This window comes from Cherax quadricarinatus, chromosome 7, assembly GCF_038502225.1.
Source record: "Cherax quadricarinatus isolate ZL_2023a chromosome 7, ASM3850222v1, whole genome shotgun sequence".
NCBI lineage: Eukaryota > Metazoa > Arthropoda > Malacostraca > Decapoda > Parastacidae > Cherax > Cherax quadricarinatus.
The window spans coordinates 63,509,804-63,528,202 of NC_091298.1; the positions used below are offsets into that span (position 1 = coordinate 63,509,804).

An 18,399-nucleotide genomic window follows, 5' to 3' on the forward strand; every position below is an offset into this window, starting at 1 on the left:
GGAGCATCATCAGGAGATTGACATTGGCGTTTAGGAGTAGGACTGGAGTTGGTCCGGCGTGAAATGGGCGGGCGATTCGAAAATTGCCGTACCGTAGAGGGAGAAGCCGGAAGCATAGTCAAAGGAGAGCGGAGTTCAGACAAATCGAAGGAGTCAGTCGAAGCCCCGGTACCTGAAGCGGGTGAGGAAACAGCATCAGCAAGAGGTACAGGGGCATCAGGAGTGTCCGAAGAGTGGTCTAAACACAAGGCAGGGTCAGAATGGGGTGCGGTATCAAGAAGGAGCCCGGGGGTAGTGGGTTGATGGACTAGGGCTGCCATGGTTAGGTTACTCCTTTGCTTTTTGTTTTTAAGAAAAAAAAAGAAGAAAAGAAAATAAAAATAAAAAAAGAATAAAAAAAGGGGGGAGCGGAGAGGAATAGTTCCCAGGAGGAATGAAAGGGCCGGAAATCTCCCTCCGCGCCCAAGAGGACCTCAGCACCGCTAGTAGCGCAGATGCAGCATGGAACCCGTGCCATACCCTACCCTTCATGCCAGTAAACCAGCAATCCGGGATAGCAACCTCACATCTGCCGAGCTACCTCGGTGGACAAAAGAGGGCGGCCGGATATCCGCCACAAAGCATACCTCCTTCGGCCACCACCCCCGGAATCCGAAAGGTGGCTTCCAGAGATACACCCCTCGCCCGAAAGACACCCAAAGCTACTCCGGGATACCGGAGAGGGATTGGGACATCCCCAGGCAATCCAGATTCCACGGCAAACTACGCCACCGCCAAGAACCTCAACGGAATGGGATGGACCCTGGTGTCCTTTCCCCTACCTAGGAACTAGCGTGCCTGTGGGAGAAATCCCAAAGGCCAAAAAGAGGAAGGGCAAAAGGGAGGGGTGGGGAGGAGGAGGAGGAATGGAAAAAAGGGGAGGATGGGATAGGGGAGGGGAGAATGGGGGGTAATTAGGTTCGGTCTGAGGAAGAAGATCGACAGGGCTAATTCCTCAGACCAAGAGCCTCTTCACCACGCCAAGGAGCCCCCCTTGAAGAGGTGTAAACAAAGAGCATGAAAAAAACTGCATTTCTTAACAGCATATCATGTGGCTCTCTAAGGCCTATCACCTATTAATGAGATCAAGTAACCAAGCCTGCCCAGCCTCATTCAATGAGCTCTAAAGCTTTGTATCATATGCCTGAATAATTTAAATAAAAAAAGCCTAAAGCACATTTTACTTAGCAGTTTTATATTTTTCAACAAATGATAAATTTCAGATAATTTGACATATTGCTTAACCTTTCTGCTAGGTAAAAAGAGCATCCATGAAATATTATTTCACATAAACCTAGTAATTATAAGACTATAAGATGATTTATTTATACAAGGCATCTTACACATGATCTGAACATAAAGGCACAGTTCACAGCCAAAAATACCTAGTTACTGTTAACCTATTTTCCTCTAAACCATAAGTCATGTTAATAAAAAAAATTGCAGTTGCACTCCTGACAAGAACGTAAGTACAAGAAGGAGCAATACAATGCTATGCTGTAGTCCACCTTATAATCTTCAAACATATACATGGCACCTCGTAAGAAAATGAAGAAATGAAGAAACGAATATCAAGAAACATCAGCACAGAGTAATGAAATAAGCCAAATATTCTTAATACAGTGGACCCCCGGTTAACGATATTTTTTCACTCCAGAAGTATGTTCAGGTGCCAGTACTGACCGAATTTGTTCCCATAAGGAATATTGTGAAGTAGATTAGTCCATTTCAGACCCCCAAACATACACGTACAAACGCACTTACATAAATACACTTACATAATTGGTCTCATTCGGAAGTAATCGTTATGCGGGGGTCCACTGTATTATATTTTCAAAAATGGTAAATAATGGATATACAGTATTAACAAGTAAACAAACATTGTAGTAAAATTTAACAATTTGCATACCAACCCAATCATCTAATTTAGCCTTTTTAAATTAGCCTAATATTGTAATGCCTAACATTTGTAGTACCAGCTTAAAGTCGGTACATCATCATTTAACACAAATACATTTGTTTCACGATATGCCACCTGATTTTTGGGGTTATAGCAAAAATGAACAAACCTGGCTTCTTTGGCAATTATTATTATTATAAAAAAACAAGCACCAAACCTACAAGGGTCGCTTCTTCAGCAATATAATTCTCAGATAAGCAAAGTCGGCAAATTTTAGATAAAAACCATATGTGCTGCACATCCTTATTTTTGATATAGAACTTCAGGCTCTACATAAAAGTACGTAATTGGTCTCAACCTTTTTCATAATACGCAAAATTTTAGCTTCTTAGATTTAAAAGTATAATTGTAGATGACAGACACTGAAAGCCATAACTGGAAACCTTATTCAGATGATGATGGACTAAAATTCTCAATTACTGCTTTTAGTGTATCATCATGACTAGTACCTAATGCCATAGTGGTAAATTTGCTCATCCATGAGTCTCTCTCATCCCACTGTAAACATTCTATATTTCACTACTTGTGAAGTGACTTTGTGATCAATGCAGTTATTACAGCATTATAATTATTTTTTTTTACAACAAACCGGCCATATCCCACCAAGGTAGGGTGGCCCAAAAAGAAAAATGAAAATTTTTCTTTTTACATTTAGTATTTTATACAGACGAAGGGGTTACTAGCTCCCATTATTATTATTGCAATATTATTATTACTATTATAATCAAAGGAAAGTGCTAAACCTATAAACATTTAGAATATTATTCCCCGATGTATTGTTCATACTGGCTATATGGCTGAGCAAGAAAGCAGAACGGTTCAATATTTAAAAGATCTGAATACAAGGACCAGCATGCCTGCCAAGTTTCCGCTTCCAGATCAGCTAATGTCTGAACACTTTGTTATTAGTACTAAGAATTCTCTATCACTGGATTTAAACTTATCTGCAAGATGTAAAAGATAAAAAACAATCTTCATCATTGTATTCCACTTCCCCAAACAAACACGGTAGTAAATCTCTGGTGTAGTGCTCAACGCTTCAAGTAATTTAAAGCCAATTTTAAAATATAAATATGCAACATGTATGACTATATATTTTGATCTTATAAACAGAATTTTGAAGTTGTATTTTTTGCTTTCAGTCCAATAAATTAAGTGTTATATAGTGTCATACAGCCAGACTTAAAATCAGTGGCCTAGGTACAAAAAATTAAATATTTGCGATATTACCTATACATCGTTACATTTGCATTGCTTAGAAGAATACGAGTACAAGCTGACAGGATGTTGTGTCTGCATGTTCTACACCTAGTCTCTCTAAGGCAATGAAAATGATAAATATTTGACAATGTACCTTATGTGATATTAAAAATGGTATCACACCATCAGCTACTACATGGATCCTCCACTAAACCTAAATATTAAAATGAAATGTGGATACAATAATGCTGTGTAGTTGCAGATGTTTTAGCATGAGGTCATGAATGCTCCGGAGAGAAAATTTTAGTACATTAATATATTCATGGGGAAGCACTAAACCACTAGGGGTCACAGCACCTGAAGAATGGCAGGCAATCAGGTTTGATCCAAGGAAATGGAGGGTAGCTTCAATTCTTTGGATCAAGAGCCCTACACTAGCATCAAGACACCTCCCATGTAGGAAAAGGTTCAGCATAACTTTGGATGAGCTAAGACAATGCAGGACAGTGTACCACACTGAGGTTTCCCGGCATTGTTTACACCCAGACTTTTTTTCTTATCTTACCGCTCATGTTGCCACCACCTGAAATATAAATTGTAATATTGTATTTAATATCCCTTTAGCCTGTTACAATTTAATCTACTTATTTTACTCAGTTCAAGATGCAAAACTATTTCTCTTCATTCTCTGTTCACTAATTGTTCACCTTTTATCTGCAGCAGCAGTCTAATGTCCTTAATTTAAAAGATTATTATATTATTTTTTAACTTTAATCACCTGCCAAGATGGGTGATTCAAAGAAGAAAACACATTCATCAACATTCACTCAACTGCTATCTTTACAGATGTGTGCTGACATCACAATCAAATTATTACCACTTATTATTATTATTAAAATTACTGTTACATGTGTAATATAAAGAAGAGAAGAGAAGATGTAAACTAGAGATGGGAAGGAAGAAGGATATGGAAGGATGGAAATAACTGGAAAAGGATGGGGAGGAGGGGAAGAGGAGGAATCAAGGCAAGTGGCCCAACCACCTTGGGACATGTGGTACAAAAGTACTGGAGATGTCGATAGAGAGGCTTGACTGATGTCATTGCTTGGCTCCCTAGGAGAGGATGGCGAAGGCAGCGGTAGGAGCTGGGAGTGTCAGAAGGCAGCAAGCAGGATGAGTTGGTTATGGTCTTAAACCGTTTATCAGTGCGGTAAATTGTTTTCGGGAGAGTTGTATCACACTTATGGGAGAGCTGTAGTAGTATTCGTTGGTTTGGAGTTGGTGGAGTATCTGGTTGTAGGTAGGGAATGGTCTTTCTTCGCTTTGGTACGATACAGTGTTGTCTTGGAGATGTTGGACGAGTTCTAGGCGAGTCATGCTTGCAGGGTACAGCCTCGTGGTGTAGAATACGAGTCCTTTGTGTTTAACCCGTGGTGTTCCAGGTAATCGACGTGAGCTAAGTAGAGAAGGCGGTGGTGGAGTAGAGGAAGGTGGTGTTGCTTCGTTTTCAACTTCAGTAGACGAATTAGAAGGTGTTTCTGGTGGTAAGGCTTCTGATTAGTTGGATTCAGTGAGAGGTGGTGGTGGTGGAGGCTTCTCATTGGTCGTTGTTGGATTGGCATCACTAGTTGGTGGTGTTGATGGAACTTCTGCAGAAGAGTTGGCGATTAAGTTTTTGGTGAATTTGAGAATTTCTTCAGAAGGTGGAGATGCTGAAAATGTAAATGAAGGCATGTTATTTAATGCAAATAACTCGTTGATGGTAGAGTTAAATGATCCAGGTACAGCCATGTTTTGCATATGAGCGTATAGTAGACAGTAGTGAATCTTCGTTACGTCACATGTTGGAGGAGTGATGGTAGTGGTGGTGGTGGAGGCGGGCTGAGTAGATGCTTGAAGTAATTTTGTAGTGTCTGCTTGTATTTTTGCAATTGCTGCATACGTTGGAGTGTTGCTAGTAGGTTATTTCTTTGCTGCATCTTGTGTTTTCTTCATAATATCCTTTCTTGTAGGACATTTTGCTGCCAGTGTATCGTGATCATTACTCTTGCAGTTTAAGCACGCTGGTTGTGTTGGAGCAGCAGCGGTGCAGGAACTGAAGGCGTGTCCCTCACTACCACATGTAGTGCAGAACTTCTTGTCTTTTACTGGACATGTTTTGGTGGTGTGATGGTATGAATAACAGTTCCAGCAATGTTGGATGTAGTGATATCTCTCTGCTTCAATGTAGGTAGGGCTGATGTAGTAGTAGTAGACAGCAAGACCTTCGTTCAGTGCAGTGGCAGCCATGTTCACGTCGGTGAAGGTGACCTTGATCATGGACGTTGCATTTGGGATTTTTGTAATGCTGTCAACAGTAGCCCAAGTATTTTGCGTCTCGATGGATGACTTGAGTTCAGCAGGTGTTTGAGACGTCAGAATCTTGTCCAGTTTTTTTAGGAATACTGATTTCCTTGCCCTGAGGGCAGGAGATGACGTAACAGTAAACCCTTGAGTAGTAAGAGTAGTAAGAGTGATGGCTTCTGTAGTGAGTAGCTTCTCTGCTTCAGCATCATCGTGACAACAATGAATGCTTCTTTCAGTGACAATATGGTGTTGAATTTTACTTCCAGTGCTCCCTGAACAACAGTTGCAAGAGCAATCTTCGTTGAATCATCAACGGTACCATTTCTTGGTTTGATCTTTACACGATTTGCGTAGCTCATCGTGTAAGTAAAGGTGAAGACGATGCAGGTAAAGGTTCCCCTCCCCAACGGGGATCGTAGGGAGACAGAGTAAGTAAGGAGAGCTGCTATGACCTGCCTGGGCGAGAGTCAAGAGCAGAATCACGCTCCCTATACAGGCAAAGACGAAGAGTCACAGAGCTGCTGGGGGGCCAGTATATTTGTTAGCAGCAGACTGATGAATAAAGGTAGTTGAAAAAAGACTACTTAGGCCAAGAAAAGTGTGAGAGAGAGAGACAAGTTAACACAATGTTGTGTTTCCCTCTCTTCTGTAATATAAATGAGTGCTAAAACTTCTCCTTCATTCAAAAGCACTGCAAGTTTAGAAAAAATCTGAATGTTGAGAGTTTTGTGATTATTTATCTATGCAACTATTAATGAAAAGTTGGTAATAAGTCAACCAATTTCATTATTATACAAACAGAAATTACTCCACAGGGAAGTGGAACAGAATTCTTCCTCCATAAGCCATGTGTGTCATAAGAGGTGACTAAAATGCCGGGAGCAAGGAGCTAGTAACCCCTTCTCCTGTATGCATTACTAAAGTTAAAAAGAGAAACTTTTCTTTTTCTTTTTGGGCCACCCTGCCTCGGTGAGATATGGCCCGTTTGTTGAAAGAAGAAAGAAGCAGAAACGAGTTTAATGTTAAGCAAAGTTGCTCACTGAAATTCACAATGGCCTGAGAGGAACCCTTAAAATCATGTGTTGTGGGATCAGCTTCAAAATGATTCTGAGTTCAGTGAGTGTGCAGTACTCTGATTTTGGAAGAGATTTGTCACTATTTAAAAATATTTTTGTTTCTATTAAGGCAGTATTAATTACATGTGTTTTTTATGAACAGTATTTACTGAAAAATGTATAGCAAATAAGACACAAACAATCAGGAAATTTGCTCCATACCTTCAATAACTTTACAGAAAATTTAATATTCTACTGAATGCTCTTGCAGTTTTATGTTCTTAGTTCATCAAGCACTACTCACATTAATAACAAAAATATATAGCATATGAATACTTGGTAATAATTTTTACTACTCTAACATATTTGATCCATTATCATAAAACATATACTGCACTGCATTTACAAAAAAAAAAAAAAAAAGAGAAACTTCAAATATACAGTAAACCTATAATGAAAACCTATAATGACTGTACTAAGGAGTTATGTTGCAAGTATTGCAGTTTTTTAACACTACAGCTGTCTCCCACAAGGGTAGGTGACCTGACAAAGAAAACATTTTTTCACTTGCACTCAATTACTGTTTTGCCAGAAGTGTGCCAACACAAAATTTCAGATGACCCTCCAGACTACACCTCCACCCCTCATTCAGGGTGCAGGCACTGTACTACCTACCTCCAGAGCTTAAGTCCAGTTAACTGGAACCCCTGAATCCTGCTCACACTCCAACAGCACTTCAAATCATAAAAATCACTTGCCTCACTCACTCCTATCTAAAATGTTCACATAAGCCTTGTGGCTGCCAAAGTCCCTAGCACTCAAAACTTCCTTTGCCCCCCTTCCTCCACTTCCAACCTATCTTAGGATGACTCCTACTCCTCCTTTCTTCCACCCTAGATTCACATGCCCTTCAAGTAATTCTATTTTTTTCCATCCTCTCTAAATATTCAAACCACCTTAAACTCTCCTCAGACCTCTAAATAATACTTTTTGGTAACTCCACAATTGAAATGATAATGAAATCAGATTTACAAATCCACCATTATAATATAAATTACTGTTCCAAGTCTTCTAAACCAACTAGCTTCAGAGGGTTCAAATAACACAAACTTCCTTACTGGTAATACTTACGCCTGCGACACCAGCGACCCGTGTAGCCTTCATGGCAGTAACAGGTAGTTTTCTTGCAAGTGCCATGGCGGCAGCGTCTGGTGCAACGTGTTGTAGCTGATGCTTCGACGTTTTGTCCCAACACCACTTCACAATGATCACCAGCAAAACCACGTGGGCATCGACACTTGTTGACATCGCGACAACGACCACCATTGATACAAGGGATCACACACTTACCTGGGGATTATTACTGACTGAAGAATATGCTGCTGCATAAAACCATTTTGAAAGATGCATATCAAACTGATTTAACTCATTAATTTGGTGAGTCATATTAGATTTCATTTGCAAAGTTTTCTATGTACAGGAGGGTTCTGCTTATATGGCGAGTTAGGTTCCAGGCTATTGCTATAAAGAGAGTCACTTTTTTCTTTTCACTGCATATAAATGCTTGATAACACATTTACATTATCATATATTAATTAAAAGAGCAATAGAACTAAGAATAAAAAGAGATAAGTAAATGCACATACAGTACACTCATTAACATAAGAACATAAGAAAGGAGGAACACTGCAGCAGGCCTGTTGGCCCATACTAGGCAAGTCCTTTACAATCCATCCCACTAACAAAACATTTCCCCAACCAATTTTCAATGTCACCCACTCATATGCAAGTCCCACTTAAATCCAACCCCTCTCACTCGTGCATTTATCCAACCTAACTTTGAAACTATCCAAGGTTTTAGCCTCAATAATTACTTACTTTAAAATATTTGTAGTCTTAATATAGGGTGAAAGATGAGTAGAATTTACTGTAGAAAGTCAGGTGGTGTGATAGCCCACCTGGCTACCATGTTTAACAATTATGTTTATTTGTTTTAATTTGTTTATGTGATATGTAGTGTTTTATATAATTTTGAAAAAAAAAAAAAGTCACAGATGGATTAATGAAAATGTTTACAACATAATATATGACATTTAAAGCACCCCAGAGTGATTATTATTATTATTATTGCCATGGATACATCTTGCTCACCAAGTTTAATAATTTCTAACTTGGCATTTAAAGTAAGAGGCTTACAGCCTCTCTTTTATCACAACTATCCTTAGATGCCATCATAAACGAGAGAGAACAAGAGAGTGAATGGGTGATGGGCGGTCAGACGAACGCACATTAACACCCATCTACTTTCTGTTGATACATGTTCATTTCGCATTATGCATGCATTTGTGGAGCTTTTTTTTTTTATCTTCAAAATACAAACACTTTACATTGTGTACAAGCTGTCATGTTGGTGCAGTAGAATAAATAACAGCAATACTCCCTTTCTCATGCAACACACCCCATTTGGAGTGAATAATGCTATGAGTGAAGACACATGAAAGGAATATTTTTCTACAGTTACCCTCAGTAATACTTTACTGTAAACAGCTTCTCACAGATTGATTAATGAAAATATCTATGATAATATACAACATTTAAAGCACCCAAGAGCAATTATTATTACTATTATTATGCTTACTGTGTCAACACTAGTGAGACACTAGGTTAATGAAGAGGGTGTACAAGCCTGGGGTGGAAGAAAGAAGGGGATGGGGTTATCCCAAGAATGGTTGGAGGAAAAGGCTACAAGAGACTTTGAGCTTTAGGATCTTGAGCATTAAGCAGGCTTGTGTAAGTAAGTTAGATAGGAGTGAATGGGGACAAGTGGTTTTTAGTAGACATGTTGCTCAAGTGTAAGTAGGAGAACTTTTATGGAGGGATTCAAGGAAGCCAGTTAACTGGACTCGAGTCTGGAGGTGGGAAGGGCAGTGCCTGCATGCAAAGGAAAAGTAGGAATGTTGTAGTCAGAGGAGTAATCTGACTGTGATGTCAGCACACTTCTGAAAATACAGTGAGTGAGTAAATGTTGGTGAAACTGTTTTCTTCTTTGGGTCACCCTGCCTTAGCAGGAGGCAGCCAATGAATTAAAAAAAAAAAATAGTTTTAAGTGCTAAACCTATAGGGAATATAATGTGCCCAAGTAATGGGAGGGAATAATTAGGTTTGATCTGAGGAAAAGGAGGGTAGCTCAATTTCCTAACCTCAATAGCTCTTCCCCGGCATTAAGGCACACCATTGAAGAGTTCTAGTCTCTGAATCTGCACATTACAACAAAAACCATACTTACTAAACTCGCATCTGTTGCCATAGTAACCTCTGCGACAGTCACAGGTATCCTTCTGTACACATTTTCCACCGTTCTGACACTTATCTTGGCATATTCCTGAAAGAATAAACTTTTTTCAGGATACAGTAATGTGTCAAGTTTAAAAGAAAAGGACAACAGATTTCTCACACATCTCAAAGCCCATTCAAAACCAACTTATTTTTATATATCACGGAAAGAAAGCAACAAAAATTAGAAATGGATGTACAGCACTTCTAAGCTTATGCTACCCACTGCATGTACAATACTAATACATGTATATCTTGCATACCAAATTTCATGTTTACATAGTCTGTTCGGATTATAGGGTAGAAATACTCTGTCAAGTTAATTACTGTAAGAGTTTGATTATGTTATGAACAGTTTCTGATACCTATATATATCTGATGGACACAGTTTTTAATATATTCCTACTATCAATTTCCTCTGATATAACAGTACATTCATCACTGGTGGTCTTCTGGAAAGAAAAGTCTTGAAAAAAGGACAAATGTTTACACCTTTGAACTGGTATACAAAATAGTCAAAAAAGTCATTGCTGAATTACCAGCTATCAAACAATTGCTGAAAATATAAATCTCTCACCTCCTTCGCAATGACGACCCTGGAATCCAGGAGGGCAAGAACAGCGGCCTGGCGTAGTGCAAGTTCCACCGTTCATACACTGGGGGTAGCAGAGTGCAGTGTTGCAATACTGCCCCATGTATCCTTCAGGACACAGGCATCGCTGTCCTTCATCACAAACTCCTCCATTCTCACATTTTTGATCACACTCAGGATCAGGGCCTATTAAGGGCATTATTTATCATATTCTGCTGATCACAAAAAAACAAAATTAAGCAATGATATATTTGTCAGTGAGCAAGTTATTTCTGATGTTAATGCTATGCATCTAACCATGCACAAATATAAAACCTACATTTATGTTAATAAAAGTTAGCCGTTAGAATGGGTACAGTTTGCCTGAGCACAAGCGTATAAGTATACATTTTTTAATTTTATTTGGGTTGAAAGTGCTAAACCAGCAAGGGTCATACAGTACCTGGGAAATGGAAGGTAAACAGGCTCAATCCACAAAAGAAAACAACAATTCCTTGAATCAAGAGCCCCTTAACAGTATCAAGGAACCTCCCTCAAGGAGAATATACAAGACTTACAAATATGCTAATATAGAACAGAAAGTGTTGTGCACACACTGTGGTTGAGAGCAATCATTCCTCACACCAAAAATGCACACTTTTAAATATTTTCTTTGTTTCTTCAAGGGTATACCATGATTCTCGTGAAGATCTTTCGGTCTAAAGAATTAAAAGCTAACGGTACCCCTCCCTTTCCTCAGATGAAAAGAGATCATCTCCCACTCCTACCATTCCCTAGGTGCTGTGTAATCTATATGTATTTGATCAAAAGCTTTCCCATAGATATAATGAGAAATCTCTGTCTGTTTATTTTAGGTTAGGCTGTTTTATGACAGCTTAGTTTTACCAAATAGAACAAGGTAAATTCAATGTTCTAAGAACTCTGCAAAAATCAATCTGATGATCACTAAATTAACATTAATGATCACCTCCCAAAACAAACACATACACACACATACAAAAAAGTGTGTATACATGACAATTTTGATGACCCTCTGAACAGTAAGATCCCTACCCCTCATTTGGAGTGCAAGCAATGTACATCTCTTTTTAGAAGTACGGCTAACTGGTTTCTCTGAATCATTTGTTACTTTGCTCACGTACCAACAGCATATCAGAATTTTTTTTTTTTTTTTTCAACAAGTCGGTCGTCTCCCACCGAGGCAGGGTGACCCAAAAAAGAAAGAAAATCCCCAAAAAGAAAATACTTTCATCATCATTCAACACTTTCACCACACTCACACATTATCACTGCTTTTGCAGAGGTGCTCAGAATACATATATATAAAAAAACCTGTCTCTGCTCACTCTAAGATGCTCATGCATACCTGATAGATGCTCAAATCTCTACCACTTACATCTTTCATTCCCCTCACTCCAACCTTTCCTGGGACGACCCCACTGCCTCTTTCCTAACACCCAAAACCTATTTTAGGTCTTTTGGATTTTTTGACCAACTCCCTAAAAATTATGGGATACAGTAGTGTATAATGTACATACAGTATCTGTATATAATTAAACAGTAATAAGCAAATTACATGTTAAGCAATGAGGTGTTTGTGAAGCACGAGACGGCACCTGAAGAAGGTTGTGTCATTAAATAACCATTCATTTTGTATAGTGTGAGGATACACTGCTGAAAAAATCTCTAGTAGTGCACTTTACAAAAAATAAAGCAACTTCATTTACTTTAATTTAGTACAGCAATACAAAAAATTAAGATTTAAATAAACTCAATGTGAAGCATATTTCACCAAGTAAAATTTTAATACATCACTAAGCAAGCTACATACATGCCACTACACATTCTCCAAACACATACATACTGCACCTGTCTTTCAAAACACATGCACACACTTATCAAACTGCCTAAACATATTAAACTGACCTATTTGGGTACATTCCTTCCGTAGCTTGAGTCTCAAGGGAGTACCTGGTAGTGGTCTGCCAAGACGTGTCTGGATGAGAAGACCAATACCAAAGGTGGCAATCCCTGAAGCATTTCCAGTACAGTGGATCTTCACAGAGAATACTGCAAATTGTAGGTATCTCAAATAAAGAATAAATTTTGAACCTATCAGTTAAAATGCCAACCACCTCTTAAAAATGGAAAGAAAATACCTGTATCACATATATGTACAACACTGATGCATGAAAATTTAAAAAAAAATTTTTTTTTTTTTTTACCATACTGAGCATTTCCCACCAAGGCAGGTTGTATCAAAGAAAACACATTCATCAATCTTCCTTTAACAGCTGTCTTGCCAGAATTATATGGACATCATAATGCCAGTGATCCACAACACGTGTACTCACACCAATCCTGTAATTTATCTATTTTACAAACTTGCAGAAAACACACAGCTTTCAGTATTGCATATTGCAATATACTTGAAATTTTTTATCCAGGCATATTGCAACAGTACCAAAGTACCTTGTGAAATACTCCTTTACAGAGGAATCAAGGAGCTATTTCTCAAAGCTGTAACATTTTTCTTCCTTTTGCTGTTCTAAAATACTAACTGCAAGAATAAATAGTGTCTCTTTTCTTTATAATAGGCCTTTAATGTCACATTCAAGAAATACAAAAGTTTGTTTTTTATTGTTACCTTTAGGTTTCTTGGGCACCCGGCCATGAGTTGGCAGTGACAAGACAGGCACCTCGAGCACAACCTCGTCCTGCGAGTAAAGACGATCAAAGGTATAGTAGTACCTCTTGCTGCCAGCACTCCAGGTGAAGTTCACATTCTCCACCTGAAGCCAAATGGAGGGATTTGAGCTGCAGTTGTTGAGGCAAGGACGCATGTTGAAGTAGAGATGCTGGCCCTGACCTCCCCTATTTTGTTCTTATTTAACTGATACAAGTGCCTCTGAGTATGCTGTACACTGTGAACCAAAATCAAAAGTAAAAACTACTTTGAATACTAGAAAAAATACTGAACTATGAGTGTAAAACAATTTCAATACACTATTTTGTGCAGTACACTAGGAAGACAAAAGAAATGGTACTGTAGTTTGTATTTAATTTTTTTTATTTCTTTCTATCTAATCAATGCTTATATCTATTTTGATGCACTTGCCTTATTTTAACATTTGTTAATTTTACATTATTTCACAATTCAAATTCCTAATTAGTTAAAATTATTTCATTAATAGATATACAGTGGACCCCCGCCTTACGAACGCATCGCGTTACGTTAAATCCGCCATACGAAGCATTTGAACACAAAAATTTTGCCTCACCTCACGATAAAAAACTCGCCCAATGTGACCAAACCTGTCCGTTCAGCCTGAGTGCCTCAGCTGCCCTGCCTTCATTGTTTACAATCCAGGGTGGCCAGTTGCATGCATACATTCGATACATTTTGTATTATTAAATTGTTTATAGTGCTTGTAACTGCTAAATAAGCCACCATGGGCCCAAAGAAAGCTTCTAGTGCCAACCCTGTGGTAAAAAGGGTGAGAAATACGTACTATCGTACCACGATCAGCTGCTGCTGCACCACCATCAGCTGTTGCTCCACCACCGTCAGCTGTACTACTCGAAGATGTGGAGTGTGTGTTGTTGGTGTGGCTTAACGGGAAACAATTACTGAGAAACAATTAACCCCAGATGGTTAGCCACCCAGGATAACCCAAGAAAGCCAGTGCATCATCGAGGACTGTCTAACTTATTTCCATTGGGGTCCTTAATCTTGTCCCCCAGGATGCGACCCACAACAGTCAATTAACACCCTGGTGAACAGGAAAAAATGCCTGGAACTAGTGCTCATATTGGTGAATTTAAGGCCAGCAAAGGTTGGATTGAGAGATTTAAAAATTGTAGTGGCATACACAGTGCGATAAGGCATGGTGAAGCTGAAAAATTCCAACCCCAACAAGCGTTCAATTGTGACGAAACAGGCCTATTCTGGAAGAAAATGCCAAACAGGACCTACATTACTCAGGAGGAAAAGGCACTCCCAAGACACAAGCCTGTGAAAGACAGGCTAACTCTCATGTTTTGTTGTAATGCTAGTGGGGATTGCAAAGTGAAGCCTTTACTCATGTATCACTCTGAAAATCCCAGAGTGTTCAAGAAAAACTGTCATCACTCATCAATACTCTTTAAAGGTAAGTGTCATTTTAACATTTATTTATATAGTTAGTGTGCATGTCTCATTCTTTTCTTTGTAGGGAAATGTATATTCCATGAGAAAATTTTTTTTTTAATGCTTTTGGCTGTCTGGAAACGGATTAATTGGATTTCCATTATTTCTTATGGGGAAAATTAATTCGGCTAACGATAATTTTGGCTAACAATGAGCTCTCAGAAGCAGATTAATATCGTTTGGTGAGGGTCCACTGTATTTTCCCTATTTTCATGTGTTATTTTTCATGTGTTATTCACCCTGCCTCGGTGGGAGACGACCGACTTTTTTAAAAAAAAAAAAAAAAAAAAAAAAAAAAAAATTATACATTACTGTACACATCAGTGCTAGTGCTCTGTTACCATAATTTGTCTAAAGCACATCAAATTGTCTATAATGCATAATGAATATTCTTGAATATTCATATCTGGACATAATTAAGAACAAAATTATTTAATATATAGTCCAGCAGTGAGTGAGAGTGTGAGTGTGTGTACTCACCTAATTGTACTCGCCTAATTGTGGTTGCAGGGGTCGAGACTCGGCTCCTGGCCCCGCCTCTTCACTGATCGCTACTGGATCCTCTCTCTCTCTCTGCTTCCTGAGCTTTGTCATACCTCTTCTTAAAACTATGTATGGTTCCTGCCTCCACTACTTCACTTGCTAGGCTATTCCACTTGCTGACAACTCTATGACTGAAGAAATACTTCCTAATGTCCCTGTGACTCGTCTGAGTCTTCAGCTTCCAGTTGTGACCCCTTGTCCCTGTGTCCCCTCTCTGGAACATCCTATCTCTGTCCACCTTATCTATTCCCTGCAGTATCTTGTATGTCGTTATCATGTCTCCCCTGACCCTTCTGTCCTCCAGTGTCGTCAGTCCAATTTCCCTTAACCTTTCCTCGTACGACATTCCCTTGAGCTCTGGGACTAGCCTTGTTGCAAACCTTTGTACTTTCTCTAACTTCTTGACGTGCTTGACCAGGTGTGGGTTCCAGACTGGTGCTGCATACTCCAGTATGGGCCTAACATACACAGTGTACAGTGTCTTGAACGATTCCTTATTAAGGTATCGGAACGCTATTCTCAGGTTTGCCAGGCGCCCGTATGCTGCAGCGGTTATTTGGTTGATGTGTGCCTCCGGTGATGTGCTCGGTGTTATGGTCACCCCAAGATCTTTCTCCCTGAGTGAGGTCTGTAGTCTTTGTCCACCTAGCCTATACTCTGTCTGCGGTCTTCTTTGCCCCTCCCCAATCTTCATGACTTTGCATTTGGCTGGATTGAATTCGAGAAGCCAGTTGCTGGACCACATGTCCAGCCTGTCCAGGTCTCTTTGCAGTCCTGCCTCATCCTCGTCCGATTTAATTCTTCTCATCAACTTCACGTCATCTGCGAACAGGGACACTTCAGAGTCTATTCCTTCCATCATGTCGTTCACATATATCAAAAATAGCACTGGTCCTAGAACTGACCCCTGTGGGACCCCGCTCGTAACAGGCGCCCACTGTGATACCTCTTCATGTACCATGACTCGTTGCTGCCTCCCTGTCAGGTATTCCCTTATCCATTGCAGTGCCCTCCCTTTTACATGTGCCTGATCCTCCAGCTTCTGCACTAATCTCTTGTGGGGAACTGTGTCAAAGGCCTTCCTGCAGTCTAGGAAAACGCAATCTACCCACCCCTCTCTCTCGTGTCTTACTTCTGTTACCTTGTCATAAAACTCCAGGAGGTTTGTGATACAAGATTTGCCTTCCATGAACCCATGCTGGTTTTCATTTATAATCTTGTTCCTTTCCAGGTGTTCGACCACTCTCCTCCTGATAATCTTCTCCATGACTTTGCACACAATACATGTCAGAGACACAGGTCTGTAGTTTAGTGCCTCGTTTCTGTTTCCTTTCTTAAATATGGGGACTACATTAGCTGTCTTCCATTTCTCAGGTAGTTGCCCAGTTTCAAGGGATGTGTTGAAGATTGTGGTTAGAGGCACGCACAGCCTCTCTGCTCCTTCTCTAAGGACCCATGGGGAGATGTTGTCTGGTCCCATCGCCTTTGAGGTGTCAAGGTCACTTAAGAGCTTCTTCACCTCCTCCTCAGTTGTTCGTATGTCATCCAACACTTGTTGGTATATTCCCTCTTGATGTTCCCTTCTGTGCTGTCTTCCCACAGCCCTTCCTGTCTCTACTGTAAAAACTTCCTTAAATCTCCTGTTCAGCTCCTCACATACCTCCTGATCATTTCTTGTGAGTTCTCCACCTTCTGTCCTTAATCTGATCACCTGGTCTTTGACTGTTGTCTTCCTCCTTATGTGGCTATACAACAGTTTCGGGTCAGTCTTGATTCTCGATGCTATGTCATTTTCATACTGTCGTTGGGCCTCACTCCTTACCTGTGCGTACTCATTCCTGGCTCTGCAACTGATCTCCCTATTTTCGTGTGTTCTCTGCCTTCTGTACTTTTTCCATTCTCTATTGCATTTTGTTTTTGCCTCCTTACACCGTCGGGTAAACCAGGGGCTCGTTCTGGTCTTCCCGTTGTTACTGTTGCCCTTGGGAATAAACCTTTCCACTGCCTCCTTGCATTTTGTTGTTACATATTCCATCATTTCATTTACTGGCTTTCCTGCCAGTTCTCTGTCCCACTGGACCTCCCGCAGGAAGTTCTTCAACCCTATGTAGTCCCCTCTTTTATAGTCAGGCTTTTCCCATTCAACTCCTGTTATTCTCTCCACTTGCAGCTCTACTATGTATTCAAAGCACAGAACCACGTGGTCGCTAGCTCCTAGGGGACTCTCATACTTGATGTCCTCAATGTCTGAGCTGCCCAGGGTGAACACAAGGTCCAGTCTTGCTGGTTCATCCTCCCCTCTCACTCTGGTAGTGTCCTTAACATGTTGGTGCATGAGGGAGGGAGGGAGAGAGAGAGTGTGAGAGAGAGAGAGAGAGTGTGAGAGAGAGAGAGAGAGTGTGAGAGAGAGAGTGTGTGTGAGAGAGAGAGAGTGTGTGAGAGAGAGAGAGAGTGTGTGTGAGAGAGAGAGAGAGAGAGAGAGAGAGTGAGAGAGAGAGAGAGAGAGAGTGTGAGAGAGAGAGAGTGTGTGAGAGAGAGAGTGTGAGAGAGAGAGTGTGAGAGAGAGAGAGAGAGTGTGAGAGAGTGTGAGAGAGAGTGTGAGAGAGAGAGAGAGAGTGTGAGAGAGTGTGAGAGAGAGTGTGAGAGAGAGAGAGAGAGAGAGAGAGAGAGAGAGAGAGAGAGAGAGAGAGAGAGAGAGAGAGAGAGAGAGAGAGAGAGAGAGAGAGAGACCAAGACAAGTAGAATCTTTGAGTTTAGTACATATCCGTTTTTCTTTATAATCTGCTAGTTTCTTGTTTAATGTCAGAGAACCCTATCAGATGCATACATTATTCCAGGACCTGCAATGCACAGCACCAAGCTTTCCTCTCAGTTACTCTGCCATCATGGAATTTATTCCTCTGTAAGCCAGAAACACAGCAGGTAATATATGAAGACCCAATTTTCCCCTTTACCCTTTATTTTTGTATGCATGCAACACTTAGCAGGATCCCAAACACTACTGTTATTACCTTTGATTTTATCTGATCATAAAACTTTCACATACACAATATCTCAAGCTATACTGCTTTATGGAAACTGTTTACTCCCTGTGAATGTATGGTAGGGAGGCTGCAGAGGAGGACTGCAGGTTGGTTGCAGA

The 18,399-nt window shown here is 40.1% G+C and overlaps 1 protein-coding gene across 2 annotated transcripts in view; it reads right to left on the bottom strand.

Moving 5' to 3' along the window:
- Positions 1-1,204: 1,204 nt before the first annotated feature.
- LOC128686935 (uncharacterized) overlaps positions 1,205-18,399 on the bottom strand; it is a 49,245-nt gene continuing 32,050 nt past the window's right edge. For both annotated transcript variants that reach the window (XM_070082619.1, XM_070082618.1), the window contains 6 exons: positions 13,173-13,317; positions 12,452-12,595; positions 10,511-10,711; positions 9,887-9,982; positions 7,732-7,950; positions 1,205-3,782 (listed from right to left, as the gene is read on the bottom strand). In XM_070082619.1, the coding sequence (XP_069938720.1) occupies positions 3,736-3,782; positions 7,732-7,950; positions 9,887-9,982; positions 10,511-10,711; positions 12,452-12,595; positions 13,173-13,317 (852 nt within the window). In that variant the 3' untranslated portion in view covers positions 1,205-3,735. The remainder of the gene's footprint in view (positions 3,783-7,731; positions 7,951-9,886; positions 9,983-10,510; positions 10,712-12,451; positions 12,596-13,172; positions 13,318-18,399) is intronic.